A 20,873-nucleotide genomic window follows, 5' to 3' on the forward strand; every position below is an offset into this window, starting at 1 on the left:
ATGAGCACCACCTCATAAAATATGTGGATCTTGAAGTACCACCCTTATGACCAACATTAAAGTACAGTAGTAGAGGCCTATCTAACACCACATACAGTTTACATGTGGTGTCACTTATATGAATGTTATTTATTTTAACTGTCATAAACAGGATGTGACAAGTGATAATAATAACAGCTGTACTGCATTAAAACATTCACAGCAGGTAGATTATCCAGTCTCCAAGTGATGACGTATGAATCCTGCTTCCGGGTCCAAACTACTCTGCATTTATCAAGGCTGCTGTGTTTTTAACATGTTTTAATGCTTTATATTTTGTTCTATTTAATCTGAACAAGACCCTAAAAAAGGCAGTGATCACTGTCGGCCTCTGACGGTTTTTATTAACACTGTTTATTTTAAAGCCCAGTTTTTAAAACCTTACAATGTAACTACAGCCCAGCCCATGCAGCAGTATATTAATTACTAACCTCGTATTGTGATGAATTATCTCAGTTGTTCTCCTGACTGAAGTTTGGTCTGTTTACATCATCCCGACATGCGATTGCATTTGTCCCTAACCATCAGGAACTGTTATCGAGTGGAAAATAGTTAGCGTTCATGCTCCAGCTTCACTGTGCTAATGTGCTTATATTAAGCTAACCATAGCTGTGTAGCTAGCCACCACGCAGGACATCGTTTTATACCAGCTAGCCCAACTTCAGTAACCCTACAAACGTCACTGCTGTTTAGTTTCCATTTATGTTGGAAGTGATAACAGAGCTGTACGTTTTAATTTTTCAGAAATCCCTCAAGCAGAAAATGGTATATTATTTAATCATAAAAATTTTATTGGAGACTTCCCACGTACCACTAGAGGGAGCCCGTGTACCACAGTTTGAGAACCACTGTTCTACACGATCACATTGACATGGATATAGAATAGATCACAAATAACATGGCATGAGACAACTTGCTCACTAGAGCTTCTACTGCCTTTTGCAATGGATACAGAAACTCTTCAGAATGACATTATATCTCTGGCGGTTCATTATCCTCTTTGGTCTGCTCAGCCAACTTTTAAGGTCTTTATGGCAAGAACACTAGCCATCACAATTTTTCCACTCTTGTGCATAAAATGAAGGCTCCCTCTTTTTTGAACTTGAATTTGTGCTAAACACTTGTTGACATGACTGATGACACTATACAGGAACTGCTGAAACAGGAGTAAGAGTATGTGGTTCAATCCATTCAGTCACATTCACAAAGTGAGGATCAGTCTGAAGATAATGGACAAAGAATAGGAAGGAACCCTGACCCTAACCCAGTTATTAACAATTCAGATTACTACTGTAAGAAAATCCAAAACCGGTTATCTGTTACTGATGTTAAATAAATATAATGATGCAATCTTTTAATGCCCACTTTAATTTATGATGATGTACAATTGAGTTTTGTTAAATGTCTTACATTTCAAAGTAAGTTATGGCAAAACTATTAGCAAACTTTCATGAACCATTGAGAAGCTCCATAATCTGCTGTTTGTGGGAGGAGGTGGGGGTGTCAGTTCAATCCATTACAGTCAAATGGTTGTTGATATGAAGAAAATTAAAATAACAAAAAGCATAAAAAGTGGATATTTCGCTGATTGATTTACAATTTGTAAGTAAAAATGGCTTTTCACATTTTTATTTAAAAGATACACACTGAAATGTTTTACAGTGAGTCCAGACCCATGGCTTGGGTGACATCCATAAAAAATTCAACCTGCAGTTGACAGAGAGGGAAAACGGTAAGATTTTTAGATTAGATTCAATACAATTTACTCAACTTCTTGTTCACTGATGAGATAAAAGCTGAACTTTTTGAAAGATTTGACTGTGTTACATTGACATTAAATTATCACAGTATTTCATGAAAAGAATATCGTACCAACAGTGAAACATGGTTGTGGTAGTGTGAGGGTCTGGAGCTGCTTTGCTTCTTCAGGACCTGGATGACTTTCTGTAATTGATAAACTATGAACTCTAATCCATCAGTCCATCAGTTCATGTCCTGAAGCAAGACGTTAATCTAAAACACACCAACTAGCCCACCTCTAAATGACTCAATAATAATAATAATAATTTTGGACAACAACAAGTCTTCCAATTCATGCTTGAAACCCCTCCACTGTGGCTGAATTAAGAAGAGTGGGCCCAAATTCCTTCTCAGTGATGTGAAAAATTAATTGGCAGTTATGATACTTGATGGCACCTCCTGCTTTAGATCCAGTTATCAACAGTATTATTCCCTTAATTTTTAAATCCGAATGAAAATTTAGAACAATATTCTGACAAAACATCTTATTAAACTTATTCATTTTTTTAACTTCAGCCAGGATAAGTCACTAGAAGCTAAAGACTGCCACTTCTACGACTAAAGTCATTTGACTACTGTTGCTGACAGAACAATCTGGTGGAGAGTTTGATGTGGATGTAACTTTAAGTACTCCACGTACTGATAAAGTAACAGTCAGGTGCCAGCCAGCGTTCGGTGGGAAAGCAGAGTAGATATTTGTTCTTGATGGTAATGTTATGTGGCCCTCTTAAAGGTAAGGTTTTATTATCTGTGAATAAAAACAGAAACCAAGACAGACAATACCTGTAACCAGGTCATTGATTTATTTCTCTATCTAATGAGTCAACATGAAAACTAGACAGAAGAATAGTAACAGATTGCAGGTCTATGTCATTGTCATAACAGCACTGAAGGGCGATCTTTGCTAAATACCTCCCTGAGACAATGCATCAGGGGATGATAAAAGGGTAGGAGGCTTTGCAGCTGGTGAGTCCCACTGATTGTTGAAATTCAGACTGGAAACAAGTATTATTCTCCTAAAACTAGAGTTAAGCTTTTGCTTGCCAGTTTAGGATCTGCTTTGCACAATAAAGTAAGTGTGCACTTGCTTTTCTAAAGATGATAATGGCTCTACACAATCAAAGCCCCTTCGCCTAATCAGAGAAATGAACCAGTGGAGTGATATATACAGTGCCCTTGATAATGTTTGGGACAGAAAAACATGTTTTGAAGTTTTGTCTTTGTAAACCACCACAGTAGATGTAAATCAACATGATTGAAGTGTAGACTTTCAGCTTTAATTGAAAGAGTTTTACAAAATCTTTGCATGAACTAACATCCACTCACATCCTGGGCCATTTGACCTCAGTAAATTACATGATAGGATTGGGCAAGGTTTCACAATGGGTCCACCTGAAACCTTGGCTGACTGTGACCCACACCTGTTTTCACACATTGGCTTGTGCAATTAGGTAGAGGGTGAATAGGGAGTCCATGACCCTCTTGTGGACACTTCCATAGGGCTTAAAATCTGGGACTTTCCACCAATTGCACTTAGAACTGAAGAAGCTTCTCGGATGAGAGGTGAAATGTCTTCAAGAAAACCTAAAGAAGTCCAGACGCTTTTCTTTCCAGGCTCCTTAGACTACGATGACCTGGATGACTGAGAACCTTCACACACAACCCAGTGAGTTTTTTATGGGCAAATGCCCTGTATATGGGGTCAATGTCAGCTGAACCAGCTCAACCTAATGAAAAGTAAATTTCAATAATGATTTCTATAATATTAGTTAACAGTAGTATTATGGACAGACATTACCATATCAAGTCTGTGTTCCTGTGTTCTGTTACTTTGTGTTTTATTTTGATAGTCTGTCGTCTCATGTGCATTATGCTCAGATTGGCTTCCCTTGTCTCATTCTTTAGATTCAGTTTAGCTGAGTGTTTTTTCCCCACGTGTTTCCACTTCCCTAATTACCCTCCTATGTATATCATATATTATGTCAGTGTTTCTTTGTCAAGGCATCTATTTTCCTTCCCCAGTGTTTCTCAGCCCTAGTGAGGTTTTTAGTTTCTGCAGCTTTCAGTTCCTAGTGTAGCCTTTATCGATCTGCGGGATCGATAAAGGGACAAAAAAAAGGGAAACAAAAAAAAGTAAATGTCCACAATTTAGACATTAATTACGTTATATTTTATAAGTGGTTTAGCAGCAACAGTAATGTGACGCAAAAGCAATTTGACAAACTTAAATGCTATTAAATATATGTATTGTTTTACAGTCAATGGCCACCTAATTTCTAGAACCCATGTAAACCAAATCTCTCTTGAGATGCTTTGCTCGTGGGCCTCTGTCTTCAGTTTTATATTCAGTAACTGAAACGTATGCTCTGTTGGGTTCAGGTGACTAAATTGGCAATTGGAGAATATTCTCTTTTTTTGAGTATAGCTCTGTACATTTCAGAATACATGCTATCCTTATCAACATTCACATCATCAACAAACACAATCAATCTTAGTCTAATGTGGGCTTTTTGTTCTCGAGTGTAACCACTGGTTCAGTCCTTGTCGTAAATGCCCTTCATTTGTATTCATGATGGCATTTTTTGATTGAAGACTTTTTCAGTGATATACCTGTCTCCTGAAAACTGTTCTTGGTTTTCCAACATGATGTGAAAGGTGTTCTCTTAATCAATGAAAGATTTGTAATGATCTACTTTATTTTTCAGGCCATTTTAGGCCAAAAACTCACATTTGCCTAACAAGCAAAGGAGCAGCTGAAGGTTGCTTTCACCTTGGTTGTCTTTCAGGGATTATGTTGGTGAGCTGTTTAGTCTGTTGGCAATTCACTCTATTTCAATTTCTTGTCTCTTTGACTCACATTGAAAATTCCAGCCTGCCAATTCCAAGTTCAACATTAAACGATTCCAGATATTTAATCAAAATGTTTGCAGTTAATGGACTATCTGTTAAAAACCACAGAATTAAACCTGGAAGTGTGCAGTTCAATCGCATGTTGATCTTTTTTTTCAAATCCACTGTAGTGTAAACACAATGAAGCACACAAAAGAAATGACACAGAAAAAGTATTTAAAATCTATTTAATATTTCGTGCAAAAATTTCAAGACATCTCTTGTGTAGATAAACTCGTAACAAGCATTTCTCATGTGTGATTTTGGCACATTTTTCCACACAAAACAACAAGTCTTCCAATCCTGAAAGTTCTGTGGGCTCCTTCTATGAACTCCAATTCTTAGCTTTAATCCTTTGCATAGATTTTCAACTGGATTCAGGTCAGATGATTGGCTGGGCCATTCTAGCAGCTTTCTTTCCCCTTTCCCTGAGACCAATGGAGAGTTTCCTTGGCTGTGTGTTTGGGATCATTATCTTGCTGGAACGTCCACACTCGTTTCATTTTAATCATCCTGGAAGATGGCAGCAGATTTCTAATCAAGAATGTCTCCCTACATTTTTCCTTTCATCCTTCATTCAATTGTACGAAGCAAACCAGTGCTGTATGTTGAAAAATGACCCCATGGTTTTCCCACCTCCAAATGTCACTGTTGGTATGGTGTTTTTGGGGTGATGTGCAGTGCCTTTTGACCTTTGAGCTACAAACATGGCGCATTTTATGGCATCCAAACAGTTCAATTTTGGTCTCATCTGACCAGACTATATTCTCCCAGTATTTCTCAGGCTTGTCTAAATGTTGTTCGGTTGTTCGCAGCATCCTTTTTCTTCAGCTGTGGAGTCTTGCATGGTGAGTGTATATACAGGTCATGGTGGTTGAGTGCATTACTTATTGTTTTTCCTCTGAAACAATTGTACCTGCTGATTCCAGGTCTTGCTGTAGCTCTTGGACAAGTTTTCTGAAAATTCTTTTCACTCCTCTGTCTGACATCCTGTGGTGAACACCTGGCTGTGGCCGGTTTATGTTGAAATGATCTTTCCACTTCTGGATTTTGGCCCCAACAGTTTCTCACTGGAACCTTCAGTAGTTCAGAAATTGTTCTGTAACCAATGCAATCAATAAGGTTTTAAAGACCTTAAGAGTATTCCTCTACTTGTATTCCTTTGCAATATTTCTTTTATCCTTAATTGAACTCTATTTTTCTGTAATTCAGATTTGAGTATTTGCCTTTCCTGCCTATATTTCCCACATTCTAACATGTTCAAACCTTTCCTCTTGTCCACAAAATTCACAATTCCCTGCTGTGTGACACCTTGGTAATAGGTGGCAGGATTGCTTTTTAATTACTGATAGATTTCAGTTGGTGTCATGGCTTTTCATGCCTTTTTGCACCTTTGTTTCATCATGTGTTCAATACCTTTTCCCTGTGTCATTTCTCATTATTACACATTTGAATTTACAAAATTTATGGATTAATTTTATATCATTTGGAGCAATGCTTATTTATCTGCTGTATGTGTGGATTTGGTTTGTCAAGATGTGATATGTGTACATCAGAAAGATGCAGAGAAGGACCGAGTGACATTCTGAATGGCATCTTAAATATTCTGGATTTTCTTGTAAACTGGAGAATGATGCACTTACTAGATGACTGACCCAAAAATATACAAGTGTGCGGTTTGTGATGACACTGACAGATAAATATTTCTTAAAAGGCTTAAAGTTTGTGTAAGTTTATTTTCCTGATTTTCAAGCAGGTTCAGTAGTCAGATTTGGGGTTCAGATTGGGACCCACAGTGTGGAGACTGAAATCAGCCAATACCTCAGTTCAGCAAGTGTCATTGTTTGCATCTGTGCAAGTCGCTCTAACTAACTGAACTTGGGCAGTGACCTTTTAGACAGTCACTGCCCTGCCAGAGACCCTGATGGCTTGCAGTTTTTTTGTGTGATTTATTTTACATAAAGAAAAATGTCCATGTTTCCACCCAATTTTATCCGCTTATCCACTTCAGGGGTGCTGTAGCTTATTCCAGCTAAGATAAGATAAGATAAGATAGAACTTTATTAATCCCTCGGGTGGGTTCCTCTGGGAAATTCGATTTCCAAAAAAAGCACAGCACCGACAGAAGTTACAGAGTTACAGAATATTATATATATATATATACACACACACATACACACACATATATAAATACAGAGACAAATATAAATAAAATATACGAAGGGGATAAATAGAATAAATAGGAATAAAAATAAAAATACAAGTGAATTGCACATTTCAAGTATTGAGGTCTATTGCACTGTTGACTATTTACAAAAAGTATTGCACAAGGTATTGTACAGTGAGGTGAAGAGGCACTACAGCTTAGTTGTTCCCCCCTCCTTTGTCCTCCTGTTTCCCCTCCCTCTCCCCTCCAGAGAGGAGTTAAACAGTCTGATGGCGTGTGGGACAAAGGAGTTTTTAAGTCTGTTAGTTCTTGTCTTTGGGAGAAGCAACCTGTCACTGAACAGACTCTTCTGGTTGTTAATGGCCGTGTGCAGAGGATGCCTGGCATTGTTCATAATGTCCATAATGTCACAGGGTGAAAGGAAGGTTTCGTCAGTCGGAATCCAAACAGTTTTCCTCTAAGTCTAAATTGTTCAGGCAAAATATTTAGGCTAATGATTACAGTATTTCAGTGCTTCAGCATTTAACAGAGTATAGAAGCATTTCACACCAGCAGCATTAACTATATTAATATAATATAATATAAATATATATATATATATATATATATAATAAATATATATATATATATATATATATATATATATTATATATATAGTATATATAATAATGAATAGTAAAATTGTAAGATGAAATATTTTACTTAATATTAAATCATTTGGGGCTACATGTCTACTTCTGAGGAATGCAGTCGTCTTGTTAAACAATGTAAGAACTGCAAAAAACACAGCACTACGTGAAAAGTGGATTTTCTTGTTTGTTGGTTTGTTTTGATTGCTAAAAGTGAACAAAGTTACACACTAATGAGATTAGAAATAGTTCAGACTATTCAAAGGGCATTCTCACTTTTCTAGTTTATCTGGAATACATAGATGCATTTCTGCACTGCTTCCAGTCAGTTATTACTGAAGTAATATAGTATATATTAAGAAACAATGATCCAAAATGTTAATGTACTTATGTCATTTCCTGCTTTTTTTTTGTCTGTTTCTCCTTCACAGAGGCAAATGTTTGTTCTGCGGTATCTAAAGGATACATCTCTGGCTTCTTGTGGCTTTATGAGGACTGGCATAGCAAAGATAACCAAGATGTTGCCATAGCAATCCGTCATGCACTCCTGTGCTGCCTCCTTAAGGCCACTGACAGCACTGCAGGCAGGCAGGCTTTTCTATCCCAGGGAGGTATCAGACTCCTATATCAAACTGCACAGGTGAGTTCAAATTGTTTCTAGGTGAAGTTAATCTGACTTGATGAGGTAGAAACCAAATGCCTGTGTGCCAGTATAGTCCTTTTTCCATTAATACCTACTTAAATTGACTCGTCTCGGTTGTATTTGATCAACCTAATCGAAATGCATTTATCATGCTAAATTGCAAAGATTTTTAAGTTTTTGTTGAAGGGTGTGTCCATGGTGCCAAAGTGAATATCGATGATGTGTAGCATCAGGAGATACAACTTTATTGGCAATAAACACAACACTTTGATTGGATCAATATGTGATCCTAACACAGGACACCTACATTGTACTTGCTGATCTCATATTTAATTTGTATGTTGACTAAGTTTTTTAACCCTTGGCTGTAAAAGGGTATTGTTGACACCCTGCTAGGTAGGCAGGCAGGTGGATAATGTGGACACCCAAGTTTGTGAATGCATTAATGGATTTCTTTTTAAATTTAGTTTCATATTGATACCATAGGTGTAGCTACTAAAAATCACGGACTAGTTTGAATCTCTGTGTCCTAGACATCAAGGTCAGGGGTCAGAGGTCACCTTTCCGAAAAAAGATTTTCTGAAAATCTTGCATCTGAGGGGTACCCCTGGCCACTGCCAGTAATTTTATATTTATTTTTTAGTCTCAAAGCCTGAAATAGCACTGAGACTGCAGCTGATGTTAACTTGGTGATTTAGGAAATGTATCATTTTAATGTTTAATCAAGTATTTATACATGATTCTGGTGAGTCTGTTTTACGCTGCTGGAAACCCAGAACATCCACTAAGATTACCTGTTCAGCCAGTCACATCAATTTTACTTTGGTCTGTGGCAAATTGCAGTAATTTCCTGTTCTTCTTTACCAGGCTGTGGGACAGTAAATTTTAATGCTGAAATGTATCCAGTCTAAAGTTTTAGAGGTCTTGTCTGCAGCTATATCAGAACAGCAGGGCTGAACGTGCATTCAGCCAAGTCAATGACTACAATTAAAATGTTTTCTTTACCACTCAGTGTGCTAAATCAACAGATTAACAATTTCCTGCTGCATTAATACTGTCCTTTTAAAAACCAGGTTGCATTTTACTGCTACTTGTCTTATGTTCTCTACAGTTATTATTTGATTTGCCACTTTGTATTTTTTTTTTGTACTATCCACCATGACATTTATTTAAGCTCTTTTGCTATACAATGGCAGCAATGATTCACTAATGCCCTGAGGAATTTGCAAGCTTGCTCATTTACAAGGAAATGAATATGCTCAAATTTTATAGTACTTTCATTTTAATAGAGATAAAGGAGAATATCAACCAGAAAATCCAAAGAAAAATGGAGAAAAGAAAATCACATAAAAATAATAAACTGTAATATACAAAAGACAAAATGAATGAAAGACAAATGTGAGTTTGGGAGGGTAGGTTTCGGCATTCTGTTGGTACAATATAGCTCATTCATTAACATTAAACTAATCTGTTAGCTCACATTTTTCTGGAGTTTTCATGTTGTTTCAATTTTCTTGTTTGTTTCTGTGCAGACATGTTTATTAAGCAAAAATCTGGAGTGTTTGGTGGAGCCATCCGTGCAGCTGATGAGGAAGTGTCTTCCTAGAATTCCTCTACCAGTCACATCAGATCAGTCTGCATATAGCTTTCTCCTGCCTGGTACACCTGCTTTCACGGATGTTAGTGAGACACCAGGTAAAGTCCCAGGATTCATAGACCTCCAAAAACTGTTTAGACCTCAAGAGCCCCAAACAGACTAATTAACTCTTTAGCTAATCTTATGTAGTCTGAGACTGGCCATTTTTATTCCATTAAGGGTTAATGGGGTATTTTCGTCACCCCACTGCGTGAGCAGGCAGTGTGGACACCCACGTTTGTAGATTTAATAACTTGAGAATGAGGCAACGTAGCACTTTGATATTTATACCATAGGTGTATCTACTGAAAATGAACAAGACTGAATCCCGGTGACCTTGACCTCAAGGCCAACGTTTAATAAAATTAAATGTAATTAGAAAATGATGAGACATAATCAGTTCCATAATCAGTTTCAGAACAAAATCTAGAGTATGTGTGGTGGGTGGGTTCTTTAGCCAGTTGACTCCAATTATAGATGGAATGCTGTGTTGAGGCTGTCATGTTTAGTATCTCCATGGATGTTAAAATCACCCGCAATAATTATTTTATCTGAGCTGATCTCCATACATTACAAGTACAGAGATAGGCCCAAACAAACATACACAGCTTTTTGTTTGTTTTTTGTCTGGGAGCGGATGCAGGCTGCAGGGGGATGGGGTTTTGGAGACAAGCAGACAGAAGCTGCAGAGAGGCGTGTAAGACTGCAGCTCTGCTCAGTAATGTTTCCAGAGTTATTTTTTATACTTCAAAAATATCTCAAGTTAGAGAATTGACTCTGAGAATTTGGCCCATGCAGTCATATCAGGCTGGTTAGACTACTGTAACGCTCCATTTGTTGGACGACTGTAAGCAGCACAAATGCAGCAGCCAGAGTTCTGTCCACATACTTGGGAATTTAAACGTATTAGCCCAGTACTGAAGTCACTTCATTATCTTCCAGTTCAGTACAGCAATGTAAATTTTGACAGTAAATTCTGATTTAATCTATGTCATAGTCTTTAGACTAAAATGTAATTTGGCTTTAGTCATAATTTCGGCATCTAAATTCTTTTAGTTTTAGTTGACTAAATATCATAAGATCGTAATAGAGTAAATCTGAAGTTGATTCAGTTGACTAAAATATAGAGTGTATAAGTAACAAACCATCTTATTTTCCTTGAGATGAAATGAAACGTGTCCATATATGTGCTTTTCTAATCCTCTCAAACGTTGATATTTTGTTACATTTTCATGAAAAACAGGTGTCATGGGAGCATCTCCCACTCCCATCCTGTTTGTTGGTGGCAGATCAAATTGTGCACATCCAACCTCGCTGCACATGGAGATTACTTCTGATTGGATCAATTCGAAGCTCACTCCACCTCTTTACACAACTTGATGTGTTCTGATTGGATCTTGTCTCTTCAGAACATTTTAATCTAATTTTTATTCATCACCAAAAGTGTCAATACATTTCAACATAGTTTTTGTCCTTTGCATTTGTTTAAGTATAAACCTAATTGAAGTTTAAGTATAATGAAATGTGCTATATAAATTAAATGTCCATTATGATTGTAATTTTACTTTGGAGTCAACAGTCACTCTAACTTATTGGTTTTCTGTTGTGTATATATGTGTTGTAGATGAGAGCAGTGATGAGAGCGATGCTGAAGAAGCTGAAGATAACCATGAGGCCAACAACAGAGACTATGTGAGTCTATGCAGATGGAGTGCTTAGGATTGTCACCTCACTGCAAGAAAGTTTATGGTTTGAAATCTGGTTTTTGGCCTGTGCATACCTTCTGGGTACTGCAGCTACCTACCACAGGAAGGTAGCTGCAGTACGGTGGATTTGATATATGCTGCTGTGAGTATATATTGAAGACTCATGAGTCATTATGCATTTGTGTGCATCGTTGTCCAGGATGATGACTTGGAGACTGACCTAAACAAACTTCGTCTTCCTCCTGACCCTGACAGACCTAAAGAGCTGCTTACACAGTACAGCTGCTTTTGTCCTGAGCTGTCACATGATTTCCAGGTATGCACCTCTCTCTCGCTCTGTCTTGTGTTTGTGTGTGTGCATTTGTTTGTTAGATGAATAAATTGTTAAATTCCCCAAATGCGTTGTTTCTTTGGACTTCAATCATCCGATTCAATAAAGAACACTAAACAAAGTAGTAGAATAAACTGTTTGGCATTGGCAACAACAATTCAGCAAGTTTCTCAAGCACCATTTAAGGTGAAATAAACAGACTTTCCACCAGTATAATATTCATTGCCAAGAAACATTGTTACAAAGAAATAACTGACCAAAGACAAACTTCCTTTTGTGTTTATTTTTTTAAAGGCAAAAGATGTTGGCTTCATGTTTAATTCAATAAAAGTAATAAGTGTATTGTATTTGTTTTTGTCTCAAGACACTGCCGACATTTTTCTGTATGAAGCCAAACCCTTTGTCTAGATTAACTTTAAACACAACCGTAAAACTGAAATGTTACTAAGTAATTAAGTAGAAAGTAAGAAAATGGTACAGATCGATGAAAAAGATTTGATATTTTCTTAACCACTTGTCCAATTCAGGAATGCAGGGATCCTGTGCCAGCTGTCTACAGATCACCAGTCCATTGCAGGGCTGTGTTATGACCTGGTTCATAAACCACAACATAAAATGGAGACTGAAACCACAACTTTATTTAAGCTGAAAAATGACAGCAAAAAGGAATCAGTTAGGAGAGCATAACAAGGTCCACCCTTTGTCAAGTACAGACAATTAGCAATTAAACCCAGTCAATTGGCAGTGCCACTTTAAAGGCAGGTAGTGCTTGCAGAGGGGTGTAACACCTCCCCCAGGAACTCAAAATGAATTTAGAGAAATTCCCCTGGAGTCTTTTCTAGTTGTTGACCTAAAAGACAAAATGGGGAAAGATGGAAAACAAGTGTGGCTCACAGCAGCCACAAACAAAGTTACTCCAATCAGTGGACACCTACAGCCAAGACACAGAGGCAGAATATCATTCCTGCCTAAGACCAATTTAAAGTCACCAATGAACCTTCTATGCATGCCTTTTGGATTGTGGTTTGAACCTGGCATACTGGAGAGATCACACAGTAAGAATATGCCAAGTCCACACAGCAATGCTTCAGGTAGCTGGCAGATTGAGACCTAGAATCTTCTTGCTGTGAGGCAACAGGGCTGACCTCTACACGACAGCTTCAAGTTGTATTTAAATTTGTAGTTAATTTAAGACATTTCTAGGATATAGTGAAGAACAAACAAAACACGTGTTCGTATTGGTCATGACTGTACTGTACCGCCTGAAATGGAATATGTTGTCACCTAATTAAGATTTTTCCATCTTGTAATGATACACTAAAGAGCCAACAGTAAAATCACTTATGAACTGATAACCTTTATCATCTTGTTACAATGCAGGGATGCACCTGCATTGAAAAACAAAATCAGACAAAATATTAAAGTGACGCTGAGGTTAGCACTGTCACTTCACAGCAGGAAGGGTTCTGATTCAAGTCTTTGAGATATCACGGCCTTTCTATATGGCATTTCCTGCACTTGTGCCTGTGTGAATTTCCTCACTTCGTGTTCCTCCCACGGTCCAAAGACTGCTCATGGATGTGAGGTAGATAGTGTGCTTAAATTATATAAAATAAAGCACTGTGTGGTTATGTGTGGCTTGTAGTCTGAAAGACTTTGAGTGGCCAGTTAGACTATATAAATGCTGTTACTGGCAGCTGATGTCACTGTGACGTCACCACGCAATGATTTTGTAGAGTGACAACAATATTGTCTGTAATATTTAACCACTACATGTATTTTCAGGTTTTAGAGTCAGTTTACCTGTATATATATGTATAGTATGATCTATGTGGACCGGAAGCAAACAATGTGATGTCTAGAAATGTCATCTCATCACCCTCAGTGTGGAAGAAGGAGGCTAATAGGTAGACTCTTGTTTAACATGGCATACTTATTACGCTGGCAATCACGATTTCAACATAATTTTTTTCACTTTTGCACACATCATCCACATAATTTTCTATATAATCAAAACTTTGTAATGCCACATAGCCAGGTAACAGTTTGTTCAAAAGGCTCTCTATTATGTATTTGCTAGTTCCACACTCACCTCACCTTGGAAATAAATGATGCAGCATTGATTCTATAACTGAACATAGCTCATGTTTCAAAAGACCAAGTGGCCTCCAAGGTATGTTTGTACATAGGCTACTGACTGGGTTAGCTCTCAACTGCCCACATGTTTACACAAAGCCTCTTCAGAAAAAATCAAGCATCTTTTGTGAGGTCTTGCACTGTACAGTTGGTGTTTTTCCAGAGTAAGACGTGACTATATCTGTGTTTTTCAGGAGCTGGATCTGAGTTCAGAGACAGGGGATAGTTCAACAGCATCATCATCATCAGATGATGAGGTAGTGCTTAACAAGGACAGGACAAAGACTACTGCAAGTCGAGATTCCTCTACCTCTGATGGTTCTTACTCAGAGATGGAAATATCCAGTAGAGACATGCCAGGTCAGAGCCAGCTTAAACACACAGCAACACTGGTCCAAAAGTAGGGTCTCTACTTTACAAAAAGTTGCATTGAGATTTCTGTTGTGTTTTTGTGCTACGTAAAAAAATTGAATTGAACTGAAAAATTATGATCAATTACAAAAAGATAGCTCTGGATAATGACATCAGCCTATAGAGAAAGTGATGCATATTTCCAGCTTATGCTTATCCCTCTCACAAACAGAAGCAGAATGAGTAGCACTCTTTACCATCTACTTTTAAGAGCAAAATCATTAATATATTTGAATGTTTATAACAATGTTTTTAAACACAGCTTTATAACGGCTAAAAATGTTAACCTTTATTTAACCAGGAAAAAACTCTTGAGATTAAAAATCTCTTTTACAAGAGTGTCCTGGCCAAGGACAGCATACGATAAGTTATATAAATTTATAGCACCTAAACATGCAAAGTTACCAGTTAAGTACAGTCAAAGAGTAAAAAACACAGCAAAGAAACCTTCTAATGAGGTTTTAACAACCTCATCAGAAATATTAAAGCAGCTTATTTACATTCATTCTTTATTATTGTTAGTTGTTGACAGATTTTTAAAATCAGTTTTTTCCGGGTACTCCGGCTTCCTCCCACTGTCCAAAGACATGCAGCTTGTGGGGATAGGTTAATCGGATAATTCAAATTGCCACTAGGTGTGAATGTGCGAGTGAATCTGAGTGTGAATGGTTGTCTGTCCCTGTGTGTTAGCCCTGCGACAGACTGGCGACCTGTCCAGGGTGTACCCCGCCTCTCGCCCTATGACAGCTGGGATAGGCTCCAGCACCCCCTGCGACCCTGAAAAGGATAAGCGGTAGCGAATGGATGGATGGAGTTTTTAATGATTAAATTATTCACTTTAATTAAAAGTTTAAAAGTTGACATTTATGAAATACTGAGCCAATTCTAAAACTAAAACAGACTAAAAACGTCTGCTTGAGTACCTCACAGCTAGTGAATTGAGTTAGTAACTTGATTACTGTTACCTGATTACTGACCATGCCTTAAACTAATAAATTATAAGTTTACAATTCTGCCAGCAATAATTACTGGTCAAATATCTGCAAAATAACATATTATTGTCTTTTTCACTCAATCGTGAATCTATTTTGTTTCTTTTGCAAGAAATATTGCACATTTCTTTTCAGTCTCATTAATTCCACTGATTTTTATTTGCTCTGCTAAGTAAACAATACTCGGGACCTCTTCTAAGAATTACAAGTTAATTTCACAAAAATTCTTTCACATCACTGCATTAGCTCCTTCATTTGTTTTGTAGGAATTTAAAAACTCAATGGATTATTTTCCCTTTCTCACTATTCAGCTGCTGCCCATTTAGAAGCGTGTGATTTCCACAGTCACAGCAGCATCCTGGGCACAAGCCCTGGGTTCAGGACCATGGTTAGAGGGGCAATGTAAGCTCAAAGTCTTCATGCTAACTGCATGTACTGCATGGACTAAGGTTCTGTCGAGCTGTTTTAACTGAAATGTAAATTATCCTGACAATGCAAAACAAACTGTCAAAAACTTAAATCTACTGCTTGTTAAACTGACAAGCGGCATGAGGAGATTTCAAGGCCAGAACTGTGGCATTTATTTACATGATGCAGAAATCCAACTTGCCTGATTCATCCATTCACACCTTCATTTTGTCTACAGAAGTGCTTTCTATTTAACATTCACATACTCGAATGGAATTGCAACTTGAGCAGCTTGGGGTTAGTATCTTGCGCGAGGATATTTGGGGTGTAGACTGGAGCAGACAGGGACCAACCTTCCAATTAGTAGAGGACATGGTCTACATTGTTATTCTTCTTCCAGCAGTACTATCACCCTAGTCCCGTCAGCCTAACTTTTATTTGGTTTTGTTTTGTTTGGTTTCTGGGGTTCGGCGACTAACTCCGTGTGCATCACTGAAAGAATTTAAATCTTTCTGACTTTGCTGTTGCTTTTGAATTCTCATCTTAGGAGTCTGATCTCATTCCTTTTTAATTCTAGGGGAGAAGCCTCCCCATGTCAGAGAGAAGATGAGCAAGATAATGAAGAAGATGGAACAGAAGAATTTTATCATCATACATTAATAGACAGGTTACTGGAGCGGCACGGAGCCGGTATTCCCCACCATGATCCCAAGCTATATTGTGCTGTAGCTTCCAAAACCAAATCCATTCCAGATTTTAGCATCCTGGCCTTTCCTGATTTCTGGGGTCATCTTCCACCACCAGGACATCAACCCATGGCCCCACGCAAACCCAACATACAGAGGTATTAGATACATGAAATAATAATGTAGTTCATGTAACAGGTACGTAGAAAGTTAGACCTCTAAGCATTTTTATAGTGAAAAGAATGGAGAGCGTTCACTCCAGATGGCCACATGTTTACCACTAACCGTATTCCTAATATGGTAAGAAAAGCAACAGAGGCAATGACAGGGTTTTAGTACTGGACAATAGCAAACTATTAGCATGTAATATAATGAAACCTGGTGTAATGATGTGAAACACCTATGTCCAATCACAGCAAGAGGTGGCAGCAGGGGAAATGTTTAAACCTCCTGGATTGCTTTTGTATTTGATCAGCTTTATCCATTATACCATCACAGCTGGTGACACTAACAGACTGAATAAATTGACCAAAAACTTTTGTGAGCAGAAAAGAACAGATGACTGACTGATGTTACAGCCTAAAGAGGAAGTATAGCGATCACAGCAGGAGGTATATAAGTATTTGAGCAATAAGTATTTAATAATGACTCAGATATTTACTGCTGCTGTAAATATAAAGGATAGGTTTTTTAAACATATTTCAAGGACTGTGATTCGAATATTCGACGCTTGACTATGCTTGTGTGTTTATCAGACAGAAAGTGTTTGAAGATATTCAGCGTTTTCTGAAAACTGATGACATCATTAACCATGTTGTCTTTGACCTCGAAGATAGCAAGTAAGTTACCCTCCCCTCACCCCCTGCTCCCCATCTCCATTCTTTCTTTAATTGGTTGTTTTCCCGGGACGGACTTGGACTTGACGATTTGAGCTTGAAAGATTAAAACCTTAAACCTTAAACCAACATGTAGACTTGTGTTTCTGAGCTGATTAAAAGCTGTTGTGGTCCTCACAGCACAGCCTCTGCAAAACCTATGATTTTATTGAATATGAAGGTTTTTTCGAACCATAAACATCCTCAGCAGTAATACTGATCAATGTAATGCTGATGGGGAGCATTTTTCAGGAAAATAAATACTTCTATTTTTGATACTTGTAAATGTTAAATTTGACAGTAATACAGTTTTATGTGTTGTTTTATAGTATTTGTTGCTTTTGTTCCAAAAGAATTCCTTCACCACTCATAAGAGAGTGTGAGTGATGTTTGAATCCAGTACAATTTGTCTTGGGAAAGACTAAAAGAAACTTTATTTTTATCTATGCATCAAGCCATTTTCCTCTGCTTATTCAATTCAGGGTCAGGGGAAGGAGGAAGGCGGGGTACAAGCTTGGACAGCTTACCAGTCTGTTGCGGGTCTAGAAAAGGCAACCATTCATTTTAACTTAATTACATTTTTTTGGAGGGGATGCACCCAATGTTCCCATTAACCTGCGCGTGCGCGCAGTTGCACACTGCTGGCACGGTCTCTGCGCACAGAAAATCTGCGTTGCGCACAAAAAAAATCTAACCTGAATTGAAATTAAAATTAATACTTTAACAATTCTGTTTGGCAGTGTTAGTCAGTAAGTGTCTGGCTGCTCCCGTATAGGATTAGAACGATGTCCAGTGTTGGGAAGGTTATTTTTAAAATGTATTCCACTACAGATTACAGAATACATTTTATTCTGTTACGTTACTCAATGAGAGTAACGTATTCTGAATACTTTGGATTGCTTAATATATTATCATGCTTTTTACAACTACATGAATGTCCTATTGCTGTGTGATTTATTACTATTACGGCTCCAAACCGTAGTAAAGGGACCTCTGGCTAATACGGTGGGTTCCGTGTCGGGCTCGTAGCCGAAAAATAGCTTTACTTTGTTGTGTGGGTCAACTTTGCTAGCGAGAGAGAGACAGAGAGAGGCGTTGAAAGGCTGCTCCAACGGAACTTACTGTTTCGGAGGAAAACACGAACACAGTGTACAGTCGAGTCTTAATAACTTACTTACAACTGGGCTCGTCAGGCACTCTTTTTGTCTGCAGTGATTATTATATTTACATGCTCCCAGCTCTCGTTTCTGCTCGATGTCAACTCGTACTTTTCTACCATCCTTTTTCTCCCTCCTCGCGCTCACAAACACATAACGGGTATGGCAGTCCATTCTCCCTGCAGCAAGGACTACACTGCCCATGAGGCTACATTCTTTAGGGCTATGCATTCTGCCTGTTAGCTTAGCACAACAACAACAACAAAAAGGCACTTTCTCACCCAGGAAACACACAGTCGCAGAGAGAGCGTCACCCTGTAACCGTGGCAACCGTAACGCTGCTGCCTGGAACAACAGAACAAACAAAACCCAAACAGTCCTGACCCGCGACAATATGAAACAGGAAAGTACCGCCGTGTAATCCATTTATTTCAACAAAGTAACTCTATTCTAAATACCACCTTTTTAAACGGTAACTGTAACGGAATACAGTTACTCATATTTTGTATTTTAAATACGTAACGGCGGTACATGTATTCCGTTACTCCCCAACACTGATGATGCCACCTTATCCCACAGTCCAGCCAATGATGCGATTCACATTCGTATATACGCAGCTAATCAACGTCGTTGACAGGCTATGACAACGTCCTTATGTGCCGGCACCGGTTTTTTAGCTAGCAAAGCGACGTGGCTGATGTGGAGTGAAGCAACGTTAATGACAACGTACACAACCATTGGAGATGTGAGCAGGACAGACTGAACAATTGACGGAAAAAGTGTGGACTTTATACCAGTTTTTAAATTGTGTTGATAGGCCACGTAAAACCAGAGTTATGATAAAAATATATGCAATGTTTGGTTTTCTTCCTGAATACTTTTGTGCCACTATTCTGAGCGCACGTAAAAAAAAGTTTGCAGGTGCAAGTGTTGCATTTTGAGGAGAAATTTATTTTGAGCGAAGACAAGCTGAATTTGAGTGAAGAAAATTCATTGCTGTGTGAAAAAAATTTATTTCAGTGTTTGCTATTATCCACACACACACACACACACACACACAATAGCAGCCCCTCTCGCTCAGTTTTTGCATCTGCGCTCGCTCGCAATGTGTTGCTCGCGCTCTCAACATTTCTTTCTCTACACCGTTGTATCTGTTGCAACGGATGCAAAAATATCTGATTGACTGTTCTGGTCTCCAATCAGCTCGAAATGACGAAATGCAATATCCCAGAATCCATTTCGTCCAAAGCTCAAACGAGGCAGTAGCGGAGGAACACAGAGTGTTTGAATACTACTCTTTCTGGATCACAAAATAAACTTTTAAGATATTTTCATGCGAGAATGGTGCTGTGTAAACTTAAAACATTTGCTCGATTTATCAAGACATCACATATTTGCATAAGTGCTCTAACGTTTTCGGAGATGCCTGTTACCCACCAGCTGACCGGGTGGTCACTTGGGTTAAACATAATATATAAGGCTGAACTGACAAAAACCAGGTATTATAGGAAAAACCATAAAGCCTTTGAACTAAAACAAACGCTCTTGTGACACTGTACACTGTCGTGTTGGTATATATGCATGATTTGTATCACCTTCAAGTTTCCAAACCGATATCATGAGCAGCAGCTTTTACAGCTGTGGCTCCAGCAAACAGCTGATACTAGAAATTAATTTTAAATAACCTAACCCTAAGCCTCTTGCTTACTTTTTTGCAAAAATCACAGCAAGAGACAGACAGATAGGTGTGTGTTCATGTAGGAATAGGGTGGTGTGTGTCCTAAAGACCGTCTGTGTCTCTCTTTGTTTCTCCGTCTGTCAGTCTTCAGTGTCAGTCTGATTCTTTGAGGTTTTTTTCCAAGTTTGAATCTGGGAATCTGAGAAAGGCTGTTCAGGTCCGCAGGTATGTTGTGTTGAGACGTGAAGTTTAGGAGATCTAAGCTTACATTTCATTATTACTAATTACTGAGAAAATAAATCATATTTCATTTTAAATGCAGTACAAAACAACAATGTCCTCTCTTCTCTTCTAGATATGAATATGACCTCATATTGAATCCAGATGTTAACTCTTCTCAGCATACCCAGTGGTTTTACTTTGAAGTTAGTAACATGGCAGCCGATGTCCCATACCGTTTTAATGTCATCAACTGTGAGAAGAGCAACAGCCAGTTCAACTATGGTGAGGTGGTTTGTGTGTGTGTGTTCCCTCATTTATAAACTTAATTTGTCACTATTGTCATTATTGCTTTATACATAAATCAGTGATGTCACATGGTACTTATTTACTCTCCAAATAGGCGTGCAGGTGTTTGTGAAGAAAATAAGCACTCTGTGGCATCATTTCATTTCATGTGAAAAATGGCGC

General features: G+C 38.1%; 1 protein-coding gene across 2 annotated transcripts; it reads left to right on the forward strand.

Moving 5' to 3' along the window:
• The first annotated feature begins 742 nt into the window (after positions 1 to 742).
• LOC102305798 (cytosolic carboxypeptidase 4) lies at positions 743 to 20,837 on the forward strand. 2 transcript variants are annotated; one of them, XM_005951899.2, is made up of 11 exons: positions 743 to 1,771; positions 7,956 to 8,164; positions 9,700 to 9,862; positions 11,428 to 11,495; positions 11,709 to 11,825; positions 14,171 to 14,336; positions 15,691 to 15,781; positions 16,365 to 16,631; positions 17,229 to 17,312; positions 20,328 to 20,408; positions 20,539 to 20,837. In XM_005951899.2, the coding sequence occupies exons 3-11, from the start codon at positions 9,754 to 9,756 to the stop codon at positions 20,723 to 20,725; spliced, it is 1,170 nt and encodes a 389-aa protein (XP_005951961.2). In that variant the 5' UTR covers positions 743 to 1,771; positions 7,956 to 8,164; positions 9,700 to 9,753; the 3' UTR covers positions 20,726 to 20,837. The 2 variants fall into 2 exon arrangements, with proteins under 2 accessions (XP_005951961.2, XP_042072614.1); XM_042216680.1 differs by lacking the exons at positions 743 to 1,771; positions 20,328 to 20,408 and having other exon boundaries at positions 7,575 to 8,164.
• The last annotated feature ends 36 nt before the right edge of the window (positions 20,838 to 20,873 follow it).

Source organism: Haplochromis burtoni, unplaced genomic scaffold (assembly GCF_018398535.1).
Source record: "Haplochromis burtoni strain Fernald_Lab_line unplaced genomic scaffold, NCSU_Asbu1 Contig_1192, whole genome shotgun sequence".
Lineage (NCBI taxonomy): Eukaryota > Metazoa > Chordata > Actinopteri > Cichliformes > Cichlidae > Haplochromis > Haplochromis burtoni.

Excerpts from the sequence above, each read along its gene's own strand:
- LOC102305798 (XM_005951899.2), top strand. The coding sequence starts at position 9,754 with ATGAGGAAGTGTCTTCCTAGAATTCCTCTACCAGTCACATCAGATCAG. Across the intron at positions 14,337-15,690 it reads ATCCAGTAGAGACATGCCAG|CTGCTGCCCATTTAGAAGCG; the intron begins GTCAGAGCCAGC and ends CTCACTATTCAG. Across the intron at positions 16,632-17,228 it reads CGCAAACCCAACATACAGAG|ACAGAAAGTGTTTGAAGATA; the intron begins GTATTAGATACA and ends TGTGTTTATCAG.